At 39.1% G+C, this 21079-nt stretch overlaps 1 protein-coding gene across 1 annotated transcript; it reads right to left on the bottom strand.

The window, feature by feature from the left end:
• Positions 1 to 7709: 7709 nt before the first annotated feature.
• On the bottom strand, positions 7710 to 10666 carry LOC144704875 (transcription factor FER-LIKE IRON DEFICIENCY-INDUCED TRANSCRIPTION FACTOR-like). The gene is made up of 3 exons (XM_078577445.1): positions 10290 to 10666; positions 8100 to 8480; positions 7710 to 7998 (listed from the first exon to the last, which is right to left on the bottom strand). The coding sequence occupies exons 1-3, from the start codon at positions 10590 to 10592 to the stop codon at positions 7897 to 7899; spliced, it is 786 nt and encodes a 261-aa protein (XP_078433571.1). The 5' UTR covers positions 10593 to 10666; the 3' UTR covers positions 7710 to 7896.
• Positions 10667 to 21079: the final 10413 nt, after the last annotated feature.

Raw genomic sequence — 21079 nt, 5'->3', positions numbered from 1 at the left:
GCAGCATGTGTTTTCGCATACTGTGTTAGCATCCTTCTTACTTTTTAACCAACTTTGTGGGTACACTTGTGTGCCACGTGTACCACTGCAACTGACTATCTTTTCCCCTTTTTTATTATTTTCTCTGTCTATTATTGTATCACATTTATTGTGATTTAAATATTTTTTTTTCATTGGCCCACATTGCCTCTTGCTAAAAAGCACATCAGTTTGTTTGGTAATGATTGATGCATTATGGCATCACAATTCATGATGCCATAATTGTGACCTTGGGCAATGATTAGCACAGGTAATCATGGTAGAAATTAGTGATTGGTTGCCTTTTGATAAATCGAATGGCGACTCATGGCGGGCACATTTCAAAGCCAAAAAATAGATTAATAAATCATTAGAAATTAATACTAAGTCATTAAAATATAATAATATATATATATATTGGCTTAAACAATTCATGTCTCTCTGATTATAAGTTCAAAATTTTTTTAATGAATATATTCTGAATCATAAATTAAGTTTTTTAAGTATACGATGCCAACAAAATCCTTAAATCTGATTAAATCCAATAAATGAGAATATCAATCTAAAAATAGATATAATTAGCTTAATCTTTATAACACACATATATAATTACTTTAATGCATACAAAATATGTAAATCATAGAAAGAAAAAAAAGTTTGTTATCAACCCCCTTTCCCAAAACTCATTCCTGATTATATGCCTGTTTTCTGAAGACCCTCCCTTTCACAAATCAATTCTCCTCATCGCTTTTAGGTTGTTTGGTGTGAAGTCCATCCTATAAGCAATGGCAGGATTTTGGTGATCCATATAGTCTCATATTTATGCATTTATGTTCAAAGAGAAATCTTAAGCCGGATTGGTCAGTGCAGAGTTTAAGCGTTTTGAATAATTGTTGTTAGGTTGTTGAACTGCTGGTAAGCTCACCATAAGCTCATGATCATATGGCTGCTTCACTTTAGTTACCTACGTTAGATCGACTGAAATTACAAACAGGTTTGCCCTCATAAAGTGATAGGATATCCACATTATCTTGCAACGCATCAATCTTTGATGTGGATGTCTGTGAAGAGTCCCGTAGTAACATGACATGAGTCGAATTTAGAACTTGTACTTATTCAAACACACCCATGTTATTCACCCAAAGTTCACCTGAATGCCCCTCGATTTAATAGAAAAATACGCGGAAGGGAAATAGTCTAGTATCCTTTGACAACAAAATAAAAATATCCTACGAAGCATAAGAATATCAAGTGACATTACCTTTTGTGGGAGGAGGGCATCTGGATATTACTTCAACCTTATATTGCTCCACTTTGATAATTACAATGGATACCTAATAATTGATGCTGTCTTTCTTGGTTTGTCTCAAGAACCAATTTTGACGTTTAATTCTGTTGATGAATGGCACATATGGCTGTGGTGAATGCAGAACTAACTAACCATCTTAATCCAAAATTACAATCTACACAAGATGATAAAACAAAAGGTGGACAAGAATGCACATGAAGAGAGAGTCAGACAAAAGAAGCCACTTTTCACATATGGGAAAGGAATAATTATTAGTAAGAAATACTTTGTACCAACAAATATAATTCTTTAAATCTGTCTACAGTAAGGGATCCAGGCCACTAGATAAATCACTCATATGAATCAGATAATAATTACAATAAACATAAGGATTACTTGAAAACCATATAAAAAACATGATATGTTACTTTTAACTTACGATAATTACAATAAATGTAAGGATTACTTGAGAACCAACCATATAAAAAACATGATATGTTAATTTTAACACATTGGGCATATATATTTTTTATTCAAAACTTGATGACAAGTCTCGTCGAGCTCCGCTGTGTAGTCCTTTAATGAGAAAATATGCATACCGGTTTTTGGATTGGACATAGGAGTTGACCCACTCTCCAATTTATAAATGATGAAATTCTTTTGACTTCAACATAATTTCTTCTGTCCTGATGGACTGGTTTATGAGAAAGTTATAAGGCTGAATTGTCATACTTTAATAATGTCAACATATTGAGTAGAATTTTGGAATCCTTTTAGATGGATTTCAGGGAAATTACGTCGCTAATTTCATGAGCACATGATTTGAAATATGTTTCTCTTCTTATTTTACAAACACCAAAATTTCCTCCAAGGAAGGAACAGAATCAACAACATTACATGGAGAACCAAGTTTGTAGAAATGTCAAGACTAGTGTACTGTTTAGAGCTTAATATGACAGCATATCTTTGGGTCTACCTTGGATATCTATGTGATTCCTTGATTTTTAATGAATGTTTCCAGGGTCTTGCACCAATTTATAGATCATAGATAATTTACTTTGCATGATAGTTTGGGATAAATCCCCTTATAGATGGGTGGACTTTCTATCCCAAGTCCTAGTTTGTTATAGATCTACATAGCGGAAGGGAGGTTTTGCATTCAAGAAGTCCCATTTCCTTCAACAAACTGAGTATAGTTGTGACAAGACAATTCACAAATTGGAGTAAGGTGCATCAATAAAAAAGAAATGCCTTAGTCTATCTAGTTTTTGTTGTCAAAAACTTTTCCATTTATTCTAAGCCATATCTGATAAATATTGTGTCCTCATAATTCAGAACTAATATTCAAATTTCCGTACATGTGTGATTTACAAATAATGTGTGATCCCCATTGCTTCGAAACCCCCATTATTCTTGTTTTGGGAAAATGGTCAGGACCTTTGGGATTGCATGCGCCCATAAAAGATTTTTCGACAATTTTTTTGGATCTTAGATACATTTTTCTAAACGAGGTCATATAGTGACCCTGGAGGACAATGCATATAGTTTTTCCTCAAGAGTTGTCTCAACATAAGATATAACTAGATAGTGATGAACAAGGGTTGTGTCAACAAGGAAACATTTCAATTATCTTAATCTGTACTTTTTAATTAGGAGATCAGAAGATATATTTTTTGAAATGATAAATGGGGAGAAATATGAATGAAGGTGGCATGATAAGGTAGAAAATAATGATGATAGAGATTATGAATAGTTGTATCAAGTTTGTAACTGTGAAGGGATATGTATATGGATAGTATTATGAGATATATGAAGAATAAAATGTAGAATTAATAAAGGGATAAGACTATTGTTATGGTGTGATAGATACATTAGCATATATACCTAAAGATAGGGGGAATTGAAGGGTTTTTGCATGGAATAGGGAATAGATGGTCATTCGGAGTGAATCATGATGCAATGATGTGATGGAAGGGGTTTTTCTAGTGAGAATGCATCAATCTACATACTGGATGTTAAGAAGAAGATGCCAATGCATAATGAAGTAACTTACCTTACATCCATAATGATGGAAATATATGTGGCCGGCAAGCCAATCACACATTCCACATCTCGTTCCATATTCATTAATAGAACATATTCATTATAGTGCACCTGTGATGCGTATAATGAAGTCCATAAATACATGATCGGACTTAGTGAATTATGATGAGATCGTAATACGGAGATCACTAGTCTTTAAGCATGTGTTCTAAACATTCCTATGCAAAGGATATGCGAGAAGGACATCGAAGTATCCGGATAGAATAACACTATCTAGCCTCACTCATATGATGAGTATGGCCGTTCCCATAGCCATTAGTGTGGAGACACTAAGAATAGATAGTGGGTGCTCTTTAGTGGAAAGATTTTACTAAATTGATCCATACAAATCCCTGAATGGTATTATACCAAACTGTCAATCAGGTTGATTCATGTCATGGTTGTGTAAGTGGTCCTTAGACCTGAGACACCAAAGACTTATTGTGGACCGACGGTTGTACTTTGGCTATGGCCAACGAGTCTCTAGTCATGGGATTCTAAAAACGGTCTTAGTTCGGGTGCATCAAGAAGTACACGAAGGCGATTGAGTGGTCAAGATGGGATCGTCCACCCTTGATATAAGAGGTGACAGCTCAAGGAAGACGATGCAACGAAGTCCTTGGCCAAGGCAGTGAAATATCGGAGAAGAGTTCTCTGATGATTTTCGAATGCATCAGTACTAACTCGGATGACCGATTAGGGTTTGACAGTTGACCATACCCTAAGTCTTCCAAGGAGCGTCAAGTGGATGAGGGATTATACATACACGGTAACTGATGATGAACTGGTTCCATGTGTGAGTCGATACACACTCCTTTGTATCTTCTAGGACACGAGGTGTAGCTTGGCACCCCACGTGTCGGAGTCTCGACCTATCGATTGGGTTAAATCGATCCGACGTTAATTAATCTATATGATGATATAGTTAATTATTTTGGAAGGCCAATAAAGGTTATTGGGCCGCTGGAGTCGTTAACTAGACTGATACATGGGTCTAGAGGGTCACACGCAAATGGTCTTTGGGACGTTGGAAGATATACTTAAGTTTTGGGGGTTTTTATGAAAAATACCCACTTAGTATAAATAAGGGAAGGCCCTGAACGAAATTCACCCAGGCCAGAATTGTTCAGGGGCCTTTCCCCTTCTTCTCCACTCTCCCCACACCCCCTCTCCATCCCTGATGTGATCAGGACGACTTAACGACGCTGACGGAGAAAGAATGGGGCTGGTCAACGAGAAAGAGGAGATCCAACGCGCCGAGGACCGCGTGGATACGTCTAGAGGCTGCACACTTGAGCAGCTCGAATCATCTCGCTCCCGGATCGAAGAAATCACAAATGAGATTCGTGCAAAGGTATTCGTTTCAATGTTTGTGTTGATGCCGTTCGATTAGCAAAAAAAGACTTCCGCTGCGCATCGTTTTGTATTGTTCATCCATCTCAAGGCCCATAGAACCCAACACATAATAGATAAATATCAAGGCATTTTTCTGCTTTAAGATGACTTATCCTAATCTGTAGTGTCAAATGTTTAACCAATGAGTTATACCTAAAAACTTTATGGATCTCAAACTTCATTTATTTCACTAGGCCTATCAATGTGGGAAAAAATAACATTATTTTTACCCCTTCCCCTTCTAGATCAAGGTAAATTCATGCATAGTGGGCAGAATGATGAATCCACCTTCAAGTTAAATTCACTAGGCCTATCAATGCATATGGACCATTAATTTTCTATATTCTCTCACTCTCCTCCATGCCTCATATTCATCACCTAGGGTGTAGCATCCTAATCTTCTCCAAAATGGGCAACATGATTGGGCCATGTAATTACATGTTTCAGGAATCCTCTTTACCTCAAGTGCATGTCCCTGCAAAGTGGGTTCAGATAATATTTCATTCTTCCAAAATTTAATGCCAGACATGGTGATGGAAGTCCTTGAGGCCCGGCCATCTCAACATTTTTTTCTCCTTTCAATGAATGGTGTATGCCTTAAGGGGCAATAGTTTCTTTCGAAAATACAATCTCATTTTTGTCCTACTTCCATGTATTCATATGCCCATTTGCATATTTGTCAGAACTAGTCATATAATATTGTTCTGTTGCCATGTGTCCTTGGAAACTTTTTAAAAAATAACCTGGGTCCAGAATTGGTGCATGGTGGCATCGTGAATCATGATAATGTAATGAAAATTTTTTTCCAAGCAATTCAGAAAACAGGATAGTTCAAAATAAACCCATAAAACCATAAACACATCAAAATAGCTTCAGAAAATATGTTCTCAATGGGAACTGTCTCTATGAATCTGATGTCAAAAAGTTTCCTCAAAATGTCCAAGATATAGGAAGTCATAGTATCCATCTACAAGTAGTTTAATCATTGTTTTCACCTAATAAGCTCATGTATGATAATCTTAATGTAAATACTCATTTAAAGTCAGTTACATTGAGCAATAGTTAGTGTGCAATCATAATGAACTTAATTTATTGTTAGTCACGCAGTAGTGTCCATGAATTTTCCTTGGATCACCCATTTACCTTGTTAATGTAAGAAACACAATCACAAATTGTTATTCACATCAGTCACACCTATACTTATGAATAATCCCATCAAGTTGTGTAAAATCATGCTTAACTCCCTTCTAGTGTGAGCTATCGATCATGAGGAGGGAAACTTATCCTCAGATTTGATAACCCCATTATGAGAGAATGTCACTTTATCAGAGAAAAGGACTTCTCTAGCAACCCGACTATCTCTTTCACTGTGCATGGCTATGCAATGCCTAGAAATCCACACTAGGCTTCCCGACAACTGAAGTCAACACCATAAAACTATCCCCTCCCACTTCTACCACATGATATCAAATGTGTTACAATAAAACAAAGCGTGCAAGGATGAAGTCAGACATGAATAGCTATAGGTAAAAGATGGAAGACAAAGGTAAAATCTTATCAAATAATTAGTGGTGTTGATGGAAAATAGAGGCTATCAGAATGGTAAATGCTGATTAAGAAAGCCTACACCCATGATAGATGAATGAAAAGAAGAGGTATACAAAGATTTGAATATAATAGACAACATAAGATGCACTGAGTGTTTTCAACAATGTAGGAAATAGACAAGGGAAGATGATGTTGACCAAATCATATTAAATACAGAAGAAAATATTTTATAATGAAACCTTTGTCCAAAACAACACGGCTCCATGATAAGTTCTCTTTCTCCCTCTCCTGGTCCCTGAAATTTTCTTCATATAAAAAAAACATATTCCTTTTTTTTATTTTCTCCCCATAAGTTTTGTTTCAAAAAAAGAAAAAACAATACATAAAAATATAAAAGGCATTGGTCCCTAAGGAGCTGCCACGAAGCTATGGCCGCAAAGCCGCAGCCCGAGCGCCCAAGGGCCCAAGGCTGCAATCACATATTTTAACTCCAATCTCATAAAATTCCATAATAATAATAGCCAAAAAACCAAAATTTTAAGTTAACCTTAAAATTCTGGTTTAATTGGGCTTTATAGAATTTTTCATATTTTGAAATACTTTGATTAGGATTTGAACTCCCTGTGAGAGCATTTACTTGTTATGACGTTTCCTCTTTGTCCTTTGTGTTTTGTAAAAGATTATTAACAGTTGACTTAAATTGAAGTGATATTTTAGAAATATTTAATAGAATGGTACTCTGAGCTATTTGAGATGATATTCACAGGCATATTTTACTATTATCCTTACTTTAGATATAGATATATTTTTTTTAGAGCATTCCAAGATAATTCAAAATTCAGTTGTACTTTGGCATCTTTTCAATAAAAACTAAAATGGAGTCGAAGTAATAATTTAAAAATTAACCTCGACATTTCGAACATTATTTCACTTCTTTGGGATGTAAAGAAAAATTTAGAAAGCCTAAATATTCTAAAGAAATAGTGATGTTATTTCTTAGATGATCCTATTAGAGAAATCGATGAGTTATTTCAAGCTACTGGTTTTCCACTGTTGAATATCCAAACTCATGGTACAGTGTTCGATTCTATCTTTTCCCATATGTAGTTGAAGAATCAGTAAGATGATCTTTGATGTCACTCAGGCATTGGATATTGGGATGGAGGCAAGGGCAACATAATAACATAAGCCCAAAATGGGGGCACTTGTTACCTTTTATTTTATGCTTTATAAAGTTATGTTTTTATGTGATTTTAAAACTTTCGTGCACAATTGGGAGTTGAAGTTGCCTGAACCCAAAGCAGTCGATTAAAGGACTAATTAAAAAAGGAATCACCTCCCACCCACACCCCCCCTCTCTCTCCTCCCCCCCCCCCAGTTCTTTTTTTTTGAATCAATTTCCTCTTTTATTGAGACTCTCCCCTGAAATCATATACCTACATCCAACACATTTATCAATCTTCTAGGCGCATCCAATGAATCATATGCAGTGCCAGCAGAGAGACCAAAAACTGCACCAAGAAACTGCACGGCTGAAGCTGACTCTCTCTCTCTCTCTGTTACTCTCACAAATTGGCCGCCAAAGGAATCTCAATTCTCTCTTCCAACATCGCTGTCATTACCCATATCTTCAGAGCCGACTCGTCCATTTCTCTATCTCCTTCCACCTGAAAACCCACAAGAGAAATAGATAAATCGCCCTGCAGACGCTGTGACGGATGACTACAAACCCTACTAAAACCGAGGGTAACAGGATTTTGAGACAAACCTCGACTGTCATTGTAAGCTCGTGTTTCATCGAGAAAGTAGAGAGAGTAGAGCTCTCCAAGCGGACAAAGCTCAGTCTGTCCATGGCTCTGAACAGCGCCGCTGCCGTCTCATCCCCTCTCTTGCAGACCAGCCGTAAGAGAAACCTCTTGTTACCGAGATGAAAGGCCGATATTTCTACCATTTCTCCCTTTGGAAGAGATTCAGAGGAAGGGGGCGTCTCAGGTTTAAGAGTGTGAAGAATCTGAAGAGTAGGGAAGGTCGTTTCTTCTGTTTTGGCTGAGGCCTCCAACGCGGCTATCTCCTCGGCCAGCGTCTCAGCCTGCCTCTGCAGGTCCTTAACGTAGATGATGGCGTCTCCTATGATTGAGGCTTTGTCCATCTGGAGAGGAAGACAATGGAGAGTGAGAACCCATGAATTTCTTGTTTTTGATTTGCTCTTATCGAGTGAAAGTAATTGTTTGTATTGATGAGAGCAATAATGATAGGGATGGGGTGAGTCGGAAGCTTTCCCTTGTTTGGGGGTCAAGGAACAGAGATGGATGTGCGCTGCGAAAGAGGGAAATGATGAGGGAGGGTGAAAAAGGAGAAGTGGTGTTGGTGTGTCTGAGGGGAATAAGCGAGAGGAATAACGAACAAAGTCTTAGGAGGAAGGCAAGGAAGAAGAGTGAAAAAACATATCGCGTATATCTAAATAAGAGATATAATGGGGGGAAGGGGGATATGTATTTATAAAGAGAGAGAGAGGGAGAGACCGCGAGAAGGGAGGGAGAGGTAGATAGAGAGAGGGGGGGGGGGGGGGGAGAGAAAGATAGAGAGAGGTAGTGAGATAGACAAATCGCGAGATAGGGATAGAGAGGGGGAGAGATAGGGATAGAGAGGCCGGGGGGGAGGGAGAAAGGGAGAGAGAGAAAGGTGAAGGTAGAGAGAGCGAGGAGGGAGGGAGGGAGAGATAGATAGAGGGAGGGACAGATAGATATAAGGAGACAGAGAGAGAGAGGAGGGATGGAGAGATAGATGAAGGGAGAGAGAGAGGAGGGATGGAGAGATAGATGAAGGGAGAGAGAGAGGAGGGAGAGAAAGGTAGATACAGGAAGAGAGAGATAGATAGATAGAGAGAGAGACAGAGAGATCAAGAGGGGGAGAGAGGAAGGAGGGAGAGATAGACACGGAGATAAAGAGAGCGAGAGAGAGTGGAAGGGAGGGAGAGATAGATAGAGGCAGAGAGAGATAGATAGATAGAGAGAGACAGAGAGATCAAGAGGGAGAGAGAGGAGGGAGGGAGAGAAAGACACGGAGATAAAGAGAGCGAGAGAGAGATGGAGGGAGCCAGAGATTGATAAGGAGAGCGACAGAGAGAAACGGAGGGAGGCAGTGATTGATACCAAGAGAGAGATATAGAGAGACGGAGAAAGGCAGAGATTGACAGAGAGAGAGAGAGGAGGAGGGAGACAGAGAGATAGCGGGAAAGAGGGAAGGAGGGAGAGCTAGATGGGAGAGAGAGAGATAGAGAGGGAAGGCGAGTTAGATGGGAAAAGAGATAGAGAACGAGGGAGGGAGGGAGAGTTGGTTTGAGAGAGAGAGCGAGCGAGCGAGAGAGAGAGAGAGAGATAGAGAGAGAGAGAGAGAGAGAGAGAGAGAGAGATAGAGAGGGAAGGCGAGTTAGATGGGAAAAGAGATAGAGAACGAGGGAGGGAGGGAGAGTTGGTTTGAGAGAGAGAGAGAGAGAGAGAGAGATAGAGAGAGAGAGAGAGATAGAGAGAGAGAGAGAGAGAGAGAGATAGAGAGAGATAGAGAGAGAGAGAGAGAGAGAGAGAGAGAGAGAGAGAGAGAGAGATAGAGAGAGATAGAGAGAGATAGAGAGAGAGAGAGAGAGAGAGAGAGAGAGAGAGAGAGAGAGAGAGAGAGAGAGAGAGAGAGAGAGAGAGAGAGAGAGAGAGAGAGAGAGAGAGAGAGAGAGAGAGAGAGAGAGAGAGGGAGGAGGGAGAGTTGGATAGGGAGAGATAGAGAGATAGCGGGAAAGAGGGAAGGAGGGAGAGTTAGATGGGAGAGAGAGAGATAGAGAGGGAAGGCGAGTTAGATGGGGAAAGAGAGATAGAGAGCGAGGAAGGGAGGGAGAGTTGGATAGGGGGAGAGAGAGAGAGAAAGATAGCAGGAAACAGGGAAGGAGGGGGAGAGAGAGAAAGAGAACCTTGGTAATGTTGGGAACAATAGAACGGAGTTCATAGAGCTTTTCCTTCATGCGACCCCGCCGCCTCCTTTCAGACACCAAGGTCCTCGCGCGATCTCTGCCAGAGCGCGATCTCCCTCCCGTCGTCCCCGACGAATCGTCCTCTTCTGCTTCTGGAGTCATAAACCGATGACAACCCTCGTCGGTGTAAAATCCCAACACTTGCTCCACCACCGAAGAACACAAATCCTCCTGCCCAAACCCCCCAAATCCTCCATTTAGAAGACAGTCCATCTGATCGAACTGGCAGAGGCCTCTCTCCATTTCTCCAGAACTGTCAACGGGCTTTGGCTCTGGCTACATAGTCGCGTCTCTCGGCCTTTTAATGGAAGTCGCGCGCGCACAAGTGTTAGATGAAAAACATATCTCTGTCTACGACGTCATTTGAAGGAGGCGTAAGCGTGGGAACGGTCGCTGGTGGCTATGGTAGAAAATGAGGAGTGTTAATGAGGAGAGAGCGACGGATCACTTGGAAGGTGACATGACCATGAGGTGTTGATAAGGAGGAGAGAGAGGTGGAAAGTTATGGGCATGAAGAGAGAGAAGCGGTGGGAGATTTACAAGGACAATGATGGAGTAAAAAGACACGTACAATATGGGGGAGAGGGGAAGGGAAAAAAGACACGTACATAATGGAAGATAAATACGGCGAAATGAGGAGAGAGAGATGCGTGGTGTTGGGGGGGTTGTACGAGAAATTTGGAGAACAAAAGAGGAGATCTGAGAGAGATGAGTGAAAGAGATGGGCATGGCGATAGGGATAGATATGGAGGGCAAGAGTTGAGAAGTAACAAAACTGGGAAGCAAAAAGAGATTGAGAGAGGTAGTGGAGTAGGAACAAATACGCATGTGTGAATTGTGATAGACTGATATGGAGTGTAAGAGTTTGGGAGGGGAGAAAAAGGATGGAAAAATAGAGAAAGAATGAGAGAGCTAGTTTGCGAGATAGAAATATTTAGGAGTAAAAAAATGGGGAAAAGGGAGACAGGGGAAGTGTTTACGTGTGTATTTGCTGTGCAAGAAAGAGACGAGAGGGGAAGCGCCCGAAAAGAAGGGAATGGAGAACTTTGTGAATTTTTTAACGGGAAGATCTTTATGGAACAAATGGGTATTGTAAATTGAAAGAGGAAGGACTAATAAAAAGGGAGGATAAGAGGTTAGAGAAGAGAGATATAGACATACAGAGAGGGCCGGAACAGAATGCCAATAGAGGAATAGAATAAGATCGGTAGGCCTTGACCATAATTGTGGCTGATAAGATAAATTTTCATTTGAATGGTGAGGGCAGATCAAGAGAATTGAGTGGTCACTTAAATCCTCTAAAATGCAACAAGTCAGCCGCAGCCTGCAACTTCCTTATTTGAAGAAACCACCGCAATCCCACCTCCTCTCATCACGGGAGAGCACGCGCGGCCCACGGAGTATTTAAAATCATTTCGTTGACTTTTAATTTTCTAGTGTTCTTTCGTGTAAGCTCATACTTCCTGATTTCCACCAAGTTGGACTGGATAGAAATTACTGGAGCCCTCTTGACTACCCTCATGATTAGTTTTTTCCAGCATTAGGGCTGGATGATGTCTAAAATTTTCTTATATAGTCTCTCTTTCTCTATCTCTCTATCTGTCTATATATCTCTGTGTCGGTCTCTCTATCTATCTATCTCTCTACCTAGCTATCTCTTATATCTCTATCTGTCTAGTTCTCTCTCTCTATCTACCAAGTTGAACTGGATAGAAATTACGGGAGCCCTCTTGACCACCCTGATGATTAGTTTTTTCCAGCATTACGGCTGGATGATGTCTAACATATTCTTATATACTCTCTCTTTCTCTATCACTCTATCTGTCTATATATTTCTCTGTCGGCCTCTCTATCGATCAATCTCTCTATCTAGCTATCTATTTATATCTCTATCTGTCTAGTTCTCTATCTCTATCTATCAATCTATTTCTCTGTCCATCTATCTATCTATTTTTTTTTCCGATCTATATCTTCCGCGCTTTATCCCTAGATCTACCTCTCTCTATCACTCTCTCTCCCTATCTCTCCCTCTCTATCACTTCTTCTCTGTCTTTCTCTGTAACCATATCTCTCTCTCTTTCTATCTCGACCTCTCTGTATCTCTCGCTCTCTCCCTATCTCTCCCTCTACCTATCAATCTATCTCTCTATCCCCTTTACGCTGACCCTTCGTCATTGTCATAGCTTAGAAGAGTATCACAGACGCGCCCGCTGCCGCCGCCATATCCGCCTCCACCGTGGCCTGGAATGCAGGTTGGTCGATTAATATCTTTCTCGAGGGTGGTCAACAAGTGATTATTTTATCAGTTATTCATGCAGAGATTCATAATAATTATTATTCAATAATGTTCAGTTTATAAACACTAATTTTTTTTTTCTTTTTTCTCACTGAAATATTTAGTAAATAACGTTAAAAAAATTAATCATTTAAGATGGACTGTCAGACTCAGATCATAGATATGCTATGTAAAAGAACCGTCATCATTGGCCAAATGGGCCGACAGGGTCAACTGATCGAATTGGTTGATGGAGGGTTAGATCAGACGACTCGATTGATTTTCTTGCCTGATTCGATCAATTATGGTCAATCAAGAAGCTAGTCGCAGATCTGATAGAACAGATCGAGCAATCTGATTTGATAGATCAATCAAGTGGATTTTATTGAGCCTGTTTAGAATAGTGGAGATTCAAGACTATTTGAACCAATAAATTCGAAAATATTATCTTATTTGATAAGTTTTAAAATAATTTCGGATACTGAATACTTTAAAACATATTAGATTATCTGAGCAAAAACAATGAAGATGGTACTAGTAGTCTAAGGGTAATAATGGGGTGGAGATGTAGGGGAAAGTTTTGCAGTTGTTATCGCTGAGATGTAAGGGTAGCTTACTACTCTTTATGTGGCTTCAGGGAAAGAAGGTAGCAATGACTGTGTTACAGAGTCACATAGAGAGATATGAGAGATAGAGAATATATGAAGAGATAAATTAACGGTTTGTTAATGCGGAGGGTTTAGCCATCCTTAATGATCAAGTTGACCGACCAACGTAGGAGATTGAGGATTGAACAGGTTTTATCATTAAGGACTAATAGAACCTATGGATCAATTAATTATACCAATAATTGGGTGGGTTTCATTAGTCGGACTGATATCAACTGATTTAAGATCCTTCTTGAAATCAATTGATTATACTAATAAGGACTAATTGAACCGATGGATCAATTGATTATATTAATAAATTGAGTAGTTTACATCAGTTGGACTGATATCAGCTGATTTAAGATCGCTGTTGAAATCAATCAATTATACTAACAAGGACTAATTGTACCTATGGATTAATTGATTATATGAATAAATTGAGTGTGTTCCATCGGTCGGACTGATATCAACCGATTTAATATCCTTGTTGAAACCAACTGATCATACTAGTAAGGACTAATCGAACCTATGGATCAATTTATTTTATTAACAAATTGAGTGGGCTGCATCTGTCGGACAGATATCTGATTGGTTTTAATTCTGATTGGTTTGATAAGTCCATTCCGATTGATCACTTGATTTCACAACGATCTTAAATGAACCCGTTGTGCAAGACGTTGGTGCATGGTTTTTAAGTAGTTGAGTTTTTTAAGACATCACATAATCAAACCTTTACTCGACACTTATAAATGCAGGATGTCATTCCAATACTCACTCCAATTAATGGTATTTTGTTACTATATGTAAAGAGAAAATAATTATCCTTTGTTTGCATCTTCTAAAATAAAAGATATGACGTGACCAAGCTTCAAAGGGTGCAGTGCTGAGCAGAAAATGAATTAAATATTCATATATGTTTGTATATTCGTCATGCGAGAGTAAGATCTGCTGCTTCCAGTTTAGGTGGAAAAGAAGAGGATCCAGAGTTAACTATCAATTGAGCTAGAGGGTGAATTCAATCACAATCCAATCCAAATTTACAGAATATAAGCAAGTGCAGATCTCAAGTTTAGGTAGAAATTAACAAAGGAAAAAAACCACCCCGGTGTACTTCTTGGAAAATTAGTGAGTAATACACATACTTCCTACGAAGTTTATATTTGGGAGAAGAGAATCCGCATCATGATCAAATGAATGTGAAATTTTCAGTCACGTGGTATTTTGTTTCTCTCAGGTCTAAATCCTGCTTGTCGTTTCATCCAAATTACATATTATAGTGAAGTGTCCTAATAGGACATTAACAAAACTCAGTAGTTGAACAATTTGAATTTCATAATTACAGAGATGTGCGGAAAATGGTAGCTCTCTAGTCCCATGAACCCTACCATGATGTCATGACATCTGACAGGATGAAATGGGTGACGATTTTGGATGAAACGAGTCAGATAATTTATGGATGACAGCTGTGTTCGGTGTGTAATTCATTTGGTAACTTCTAGTTTATTACTTATGTGCCCCCTATGCTTTAGAATGGTCCTCACTTTTCCATGTGGCTTTTTCATGTCCTCTATCAACTTCTGAACTAGCATCAACCGTTTAATCGTTTGTGTGGCGCATGTCTTCGTTTTTGCCTCTCTCTTCGTTATAATGGTTCTCCCTTCTCCTATTCCATCCTTTGACTTTCACATTCTTAAGTTTATTTGAGGATCTACCTCCCATTCTTCTGACTTTTGTTTTCCTCCACAAAGAAAGGCTCTTTTGTTTGGAGGTTCACCCTCCTGGGAACTATCTGCAAGATGACAATAGGGCACTAAGCAAAACTAATCGTCCTCGCCCCGCGTCCAAGACGAAAAGGAAACGGACAACTTATGAATATGGGCTTGCAAGTTACACGTCGTCAACGTGTAAATTTTATTTAGGGCTCTCTGTCTTTTTCCTCTCTTTTCTCGCTATCTGCGGTTAGGGGAACTCCCCTGCCACTCTCGGCTCTAGGGGGAACCTCCATCTCTCTATGTTTCTCTCTCCCTCTCTCGGTCTCCACCTCTCTCTCTTTCCCTCTCCTTCTCTCCCTTCCGTTCTCTCTACATCTTCTCTCGCTCCCTTTCTCTCATCTGATCCTCTCTCTCCCTCTCTTTCTACATCTACATCTCTCGCTCCCTTTCTCTCATCCGCTCATCTCTCTCCCGCTCTTTCTACATCTACTTCTCTCACTCCCTTTCTCTCATCTGCTCCTCTCTTTCCCTCTCTCTCTACATGTACTTCTCTCGCTTCCTCTCTCTCCCTCTCTCTCTACATGTACTTCTCTCGCTTCCTCTCTCTCCCTCTCTCTCTACATGTACTTCTCTCGCTTCCTCTCTCTCCCTCTCTCTCTACATGTACTTCTCTCGCTTCCTTTCCCTCAACTGCTCCTCTCTCTCCCTCTCTCTCTACATGTACTTCTCTCGCTTCCTCTCTCTCCCTCTCTCTCTACATGTACTTCTCTCGCTTCCTTTCCCTCAACTGCTCCTCTCTCTCCCTCTATCTCTACATGTACTTCTCTCGCTCCCTTTCCCTCAACTGCTCCTCTCTCTCCCTCTCTCTCTACATCTACTTCTCTCGCTCCCTTTCCCTCATCTGCTCCTCTCTCTCCCTCTCTGTCTACATCTACTTCTCTCGCTCCCTTTCCCTCATCTGCTCCTCTCTCTCCCTCTCTCTCTACATCTACTTCTCTCCCCCCTTTCTTTCATCTGCTCCTCTCTCTCTCTCTCTCTCTCTCTACAACTACTCTCTCTCTCCCTCTTTCTCCACATCTGCTTCCTCTTTCCCTCTCGCTCACCATCTACTTCTCTCGCTCCCTTTCTCTACATCTGGTTCTCTCTCCCCCTCTTTCTCTGCATCTGCTTCTCTTTCCCGCTCTCTCTCTCCATCTACTTCTCTCGCTCCCTCTCTCTACATCTACTTCTCTCTCTCCCTCCCTCTCTCTCTTTCTGCATCTACTTCTCTCGCTCCCTCTCTCTACATCTACTTCTCTCTCTCCCTCCCTCTCTCTCTTTCTGCATCTACTTCTCTCTCTCCCTCTCTCTACATCTACTTCTCTCTCTCCCTCCCTCTCTCTCTTTCTGCATCTACTTCTCTCTCTCCCTCTCTCTACATCTACTTCTCTCTCTCCCTCTCTCTCTACTTCCGCCTCACTCTCTTCCTCTATCTCTTCATCTACTTCTCTCTCTCCCTCCCTCTTTCTCTTTCTGCATCTACTTCCCTCTCTCTCTCTCTCTTTACATCTGCTTCTCTATCCCTCTCTATCTACATCTCCTTCCTTCTCTCCCTCTCTCTTTACATCTGCTTCTCTTTCTCCCTCTCTCTCTACATCTCTCTCACTCTCTCCCTCTCTCTCTACATCTACTTCTCTCTCTCCCTCCCTCTTTCTCTTTCTGCATCTACTTCCCTCTCTCTCTCTCTCTTTACATCTGCTTCTCTATCCCTCTCTATCTACATCTACTTCCTTCTCTCCCTCTCTCTTTACATCTGCTTCTCTTTCTCCCTCTCTCTCTACATCTGTCTCACTCTCTCCCTCTCTCTCTACATCTACTTTTCTCTCTCCCTCCATCTCTCTCTTTCTGCATCTACTTCCATCTCTCTCTCTTTACATCTGCTTCTTTCTATCCCTCTCTCATCATCTACTTCTCTTTCTCGCTCTCTCTCTACATCTACTTTTCTCTCTCCCTGTCTCTCTCTACATCTGCCTCACTCTCTCCCTCTCTCTCTACATTTACTTCTCTCCCTCCCTCTCTCTCTACGTCTACTTTCCCCTCTCCCTCTCTCTCTGCATCAGCTTCTCTCTCTCCCTTACTCTCTACGTCTACTTCCCCCTCTCCCTCTCTCTCTACATCAGCTTCTCTCTCCCTATGTCTCTACGTCTACTTCCCCCTCTCCCTCTCTCTCTACATCTACTTCCCTCTCGCTACGTCTCTCTTTCTCTCTACTCTCTCTCCTTCTCCACATATTGTTCTCTTTACCTCTGTTTCTCTCTCTGTGTTTCTCCGTCTCGACCGCTCTCTCTATCGCTCCCTATACCTTTCTCTTTCCCTCCCTCATCTCTCTCTCTCTCTCTCTCTCTATCTATCTATGTGTCTTTCTCTATCTCTATCTCTCTCCTCCCAAACCCCCCCCGCCCCCCCCCAAATTCTTTTACTGTTCTTTCCTGCCGAAAGGCAGACAATTTGGAGAGCACGGTAATTATGCACGTAGATAACTTCTTACGTCTCAATTTTTTTACCAACGAACGTGGGAGACGTTAGCAGGTGGTTTTCTGGAATTTTAAAACGTCGATACATCATTATCACTCTACTATCACTTTATTCTTTAATGCGTGAAACAATTAATTAAAATATCCTCAAGAGTGTGAAACGCAGACCATAATTTAATTACTCTCTTTGCAACATTTAACGCTACTCTGTTGGGAACCATCTGCTATGGATAAGAGACTCTACATATAAAATATAAAATATGCCCTGACCTAGCCTCTGAGTTTTGAACGTGCAGTACTAAGCAAAAAACTTGGATCTCTTGAAGAAACGAAGGAAAAGGCGCAGAAAATTAAGAACTGTAAATCTCTATGTGGTGCAGTTTTAAAAATTCATTTTACCGAAACAAAATAAAACGAACTATCTTCGTTTTACTTCTAGCATAACTAGTGATGACCCACTTTAAAATCATACTTCATAGCAGATTATAATTATAGAAAAAAGAATCCACATTAAGAGCATTTATCATTTCTTGTAACATATTTTCTCTCACCTACTTTTTTTTGCCTTTTCTCAGACCTGAATTCCAGCTGTTTACTCTACCGACATGAATCCCATCGTTCTGGAAACAATCAAAATATCATTCCATGATCGGTCTATTTTGCTTCATTTCTTGTGCCATAAAGGTGCAGTCCATGATTTGAGATGTTAAATATGATGTGTTTCGCATTGATCTTCATGAACAATCATTCAATGCAATCTAATGAGTCATAGTATTCAAACAAGTGAGAAAATATTATTCTAGATAAAATGCATAAAAAATCACAAAAATTAATATACCCCAAAACTATGTTTAGACCTGAAAAATAAATACCAAAAACTTAATAATAATCAGAATATCATCCTAAAAGGAGAATTAACTTGTTAATGCATATTAAAATGTATAGATCTTCATTTTAATGCAAATAAATATATAGGTTGATGATATCAGTATAATCAATAGCATGTTTTTAGGAATACTTCTGCAAGAGTTCATGGAGAAGAATAATTATTAGGAAATACATAATGTTGCACCAAGGTGATTAAATGATTGTGCTGCATACTTACATGAGGTCATGAACTATTAACTTTATTAACAATATATGAGACTCAATGATGAATATGACTTGCTGACAAGTAAAATCATCAAATTTCAAAAGGTTCCAATTATGGAGGTAGCCACCCACCTAACCTGCCAGCATGGAAGATAAACTCTATATTAGTGTGGAAGATCAGGATGCCAAAGAGTCACCAAGTTGAAGCTGAAGTAATAGAATCTGGTTGGTTATGTGAATCTAGCTTTGGTGTAGCAGCACTATTTAGATTCATTCTTTTCTTAAAAGGTTTCGTAATTGGATATTAAATCCATTTCATATGATGGGAATTGCTGATGTCTAGATGAAAGTCAAAGAAATGAGCATGAGTTCATTTTTTAAGAGGAAAGGGTAAAAAAATTAATAAAATTGGGATCTGTAAGGTTGAAATAATAAATAAAGTTTGTCCATGGAGAAAATGCATATGAACCTTTAAAAGCATATCAACTTTTTACCTTTAGAGATCTGGGATTCATGGCTATGATGGATAATTTGAATACCATTCATCCGAATGTTGCTAGAATAGAATCTTGATATACCTTGAAAAAATAATATAAAATCATCAATTTCTGAATCAATTTGAATTGAATGAAATCAATTCAAGAACATTTTGTTGATTGATTTATTCTTTGACCCATTTCAGTGATCATTGGTACAACAAATTCATCCTCATTTTCTCAGATATCATCTTCTGTGAAGATCTCCCTCACCATGTCATTCCCTTAGAGATAAGAACAAGGATAAGACATCACTTTAAAAATGTTGATATTGTTTATAAGAAGAGGGGCCTTCTGTATATAGGTAAATGTGGATTTTCTAAAGCAATCAACACTAGATGTATATCTTTTTATGTATCTAGGACAACTCCAGAAGCTGAGTAGCTTTTTATTGGATAACTTAATTAATTAAATATAATAAACTCATAGACTTATTAATCATGAACTGATTTTACCAAATTTATACATCAAATTACTGACACAGGAGGTCTGATGCAACCCCAACATGTTACAGAAGGTAAAAAATGTATAATTCTTAGTACCTTATTGTCATCACCTACCAAATATGTATAATTCTTCCTCCGCAATGGAATCCTAGAATGTCTTAGGGAATGGCCAACAATCAAATTCTGATCATTAATTCTATTTAGCAGTCCTTTGAACTTTCCTCACCAAAGTCAATACTTCACTATATTGTATTCCATGAGTCTATCTCCATATAATTTTAGGGCAGACAACACATTCTTGAGTACTCAATTACCTTTTTCATACACTTGGATAATTGTACATCCTCAATGACAGATACTATGTGTTTTTCAAGCCAACCACATTTTTTTGCCAAGTTTAAGTTCATTGAAATAAACTAGTCTCATGGAATAAATATAATTAAGTCATTTAGTTCACATAATGAATCAACTTGATACACACTAGGGTGTATGTATCAATCATCATCAGCATATCCTCATCACAAAACAATGCAATGTCCTTCTTGTATCAGTTACAAGTAGACATATTCAGAATAAAGTTTCGAAGATTATTTACCATGTTTATTAATCATTCTATATATTGTTAGAGTATTAAATACATCAGTATTTATTAATCATTCTATATCATATTTAGAAATCAATAGAAATGAACATGACTCATTTCAGTTAACATAAATGAGTTGAGGAGTGTGATTCTCTATCATGGTCATTTAGTTAGGATTTAAATAAATCACAAAGTATTATGCTAAATTGGTATAGAATACCATATTCAAGGGATGCTGACTTGAATCTTAGTGAAATATGATGGTGACGGATACCCCATTGAAAAGTTTTTTAAAGTCAAACACATTGGTTAGTAAATCAATAGAGATGACACGTGTGATTTTGTGTAGCTATTAGGTATATTAGATAATTTGTAACTGGTTTAGAAATATTAAGAAGATCAATTCAGAATTCGTTTAAGAAAATTGCATATCAAGTGTTTGATAAAATGCTTAGGAGAGATATGTTTTTTCGAGACTGAAATCGTATGATTTTGGGCTGTTGGATTGAGGATGAATCCTCAATCTTTGGTCGATATTATATAACATATGAATTATAGCTATCAAAATTATGATTACTTATCAAAAATTTGGGGGTCGCCGACGGCTTCAGACTCTCATCCGGAGGAGTCTTCTTTCATGTAAATATTCAATCGTTTCTTCGATTCTCAGCTTCTTATCTTCTCCTTTCAGGTCAAGAAGCTGTCACTCTTCTTAACCAAGAGATCTAAGAAGATTTAAAATGATTTTCAAGAGTATTGATCTCTGATTCATTCTAAAAAATCAATTTCAATCACGATGAATCAGACCCATTTTCCAACGAGCAATGGTGTGCTTTATAGGTCAGGATTGGTCCAAGAACCTTCCTGACCGATATGGGACAACTCCCCCTTCCTCTCCGGCGACGATTTGGGCGGAGATCCACCTC

The sequence above is a fragment of the Wolffia australiana genome, chromosome 6 (genome assembly GCF_029677425.1).
Source record: "Wolffia australiana isolate 7733 chromosome 6, ASM2967742v1".
Lineage (NCBI taxonomy): Eukaryota > Viridiplantae > Streptophyta > Magnoliopsida > Alismatales > Araceae > Wolffia > Wolffia australiana.
The sequence above is the reverse complement of the archived record's forward strand: the minus strand, read 5'-3'. Positions and strand labels throughout refer to the sequence as shown.

What these genes read in the sequence shown, in the direction of transcription:
- LOC144704875 (XM_078577445.1), bottom strand. Translation starts at nt 10,592, where the DNA reads ATGGAGAGAGGCCTCTGCCAGTTCGATCAGATGGACTGTCTTCTAAAT. An exon ending in TTGTTCCCAACATTACCAAG is followed by an intron (nt 8,481 to 10,289) that starts GTTCTCTTTCTC and finishes CTTCCTCTCCAG; the next exon opens with ATGGACAAAGCCTCAATCAT. An exon ending in AGCTTACAATGACAGTCGAG is followed by an intron (nt 7,999 to 8,099) that starts GTTTGTCTCAAA and finishes GTGGGTTTTCAG; the next exon opens with GTGGAAGGAGATAGAGAAAT.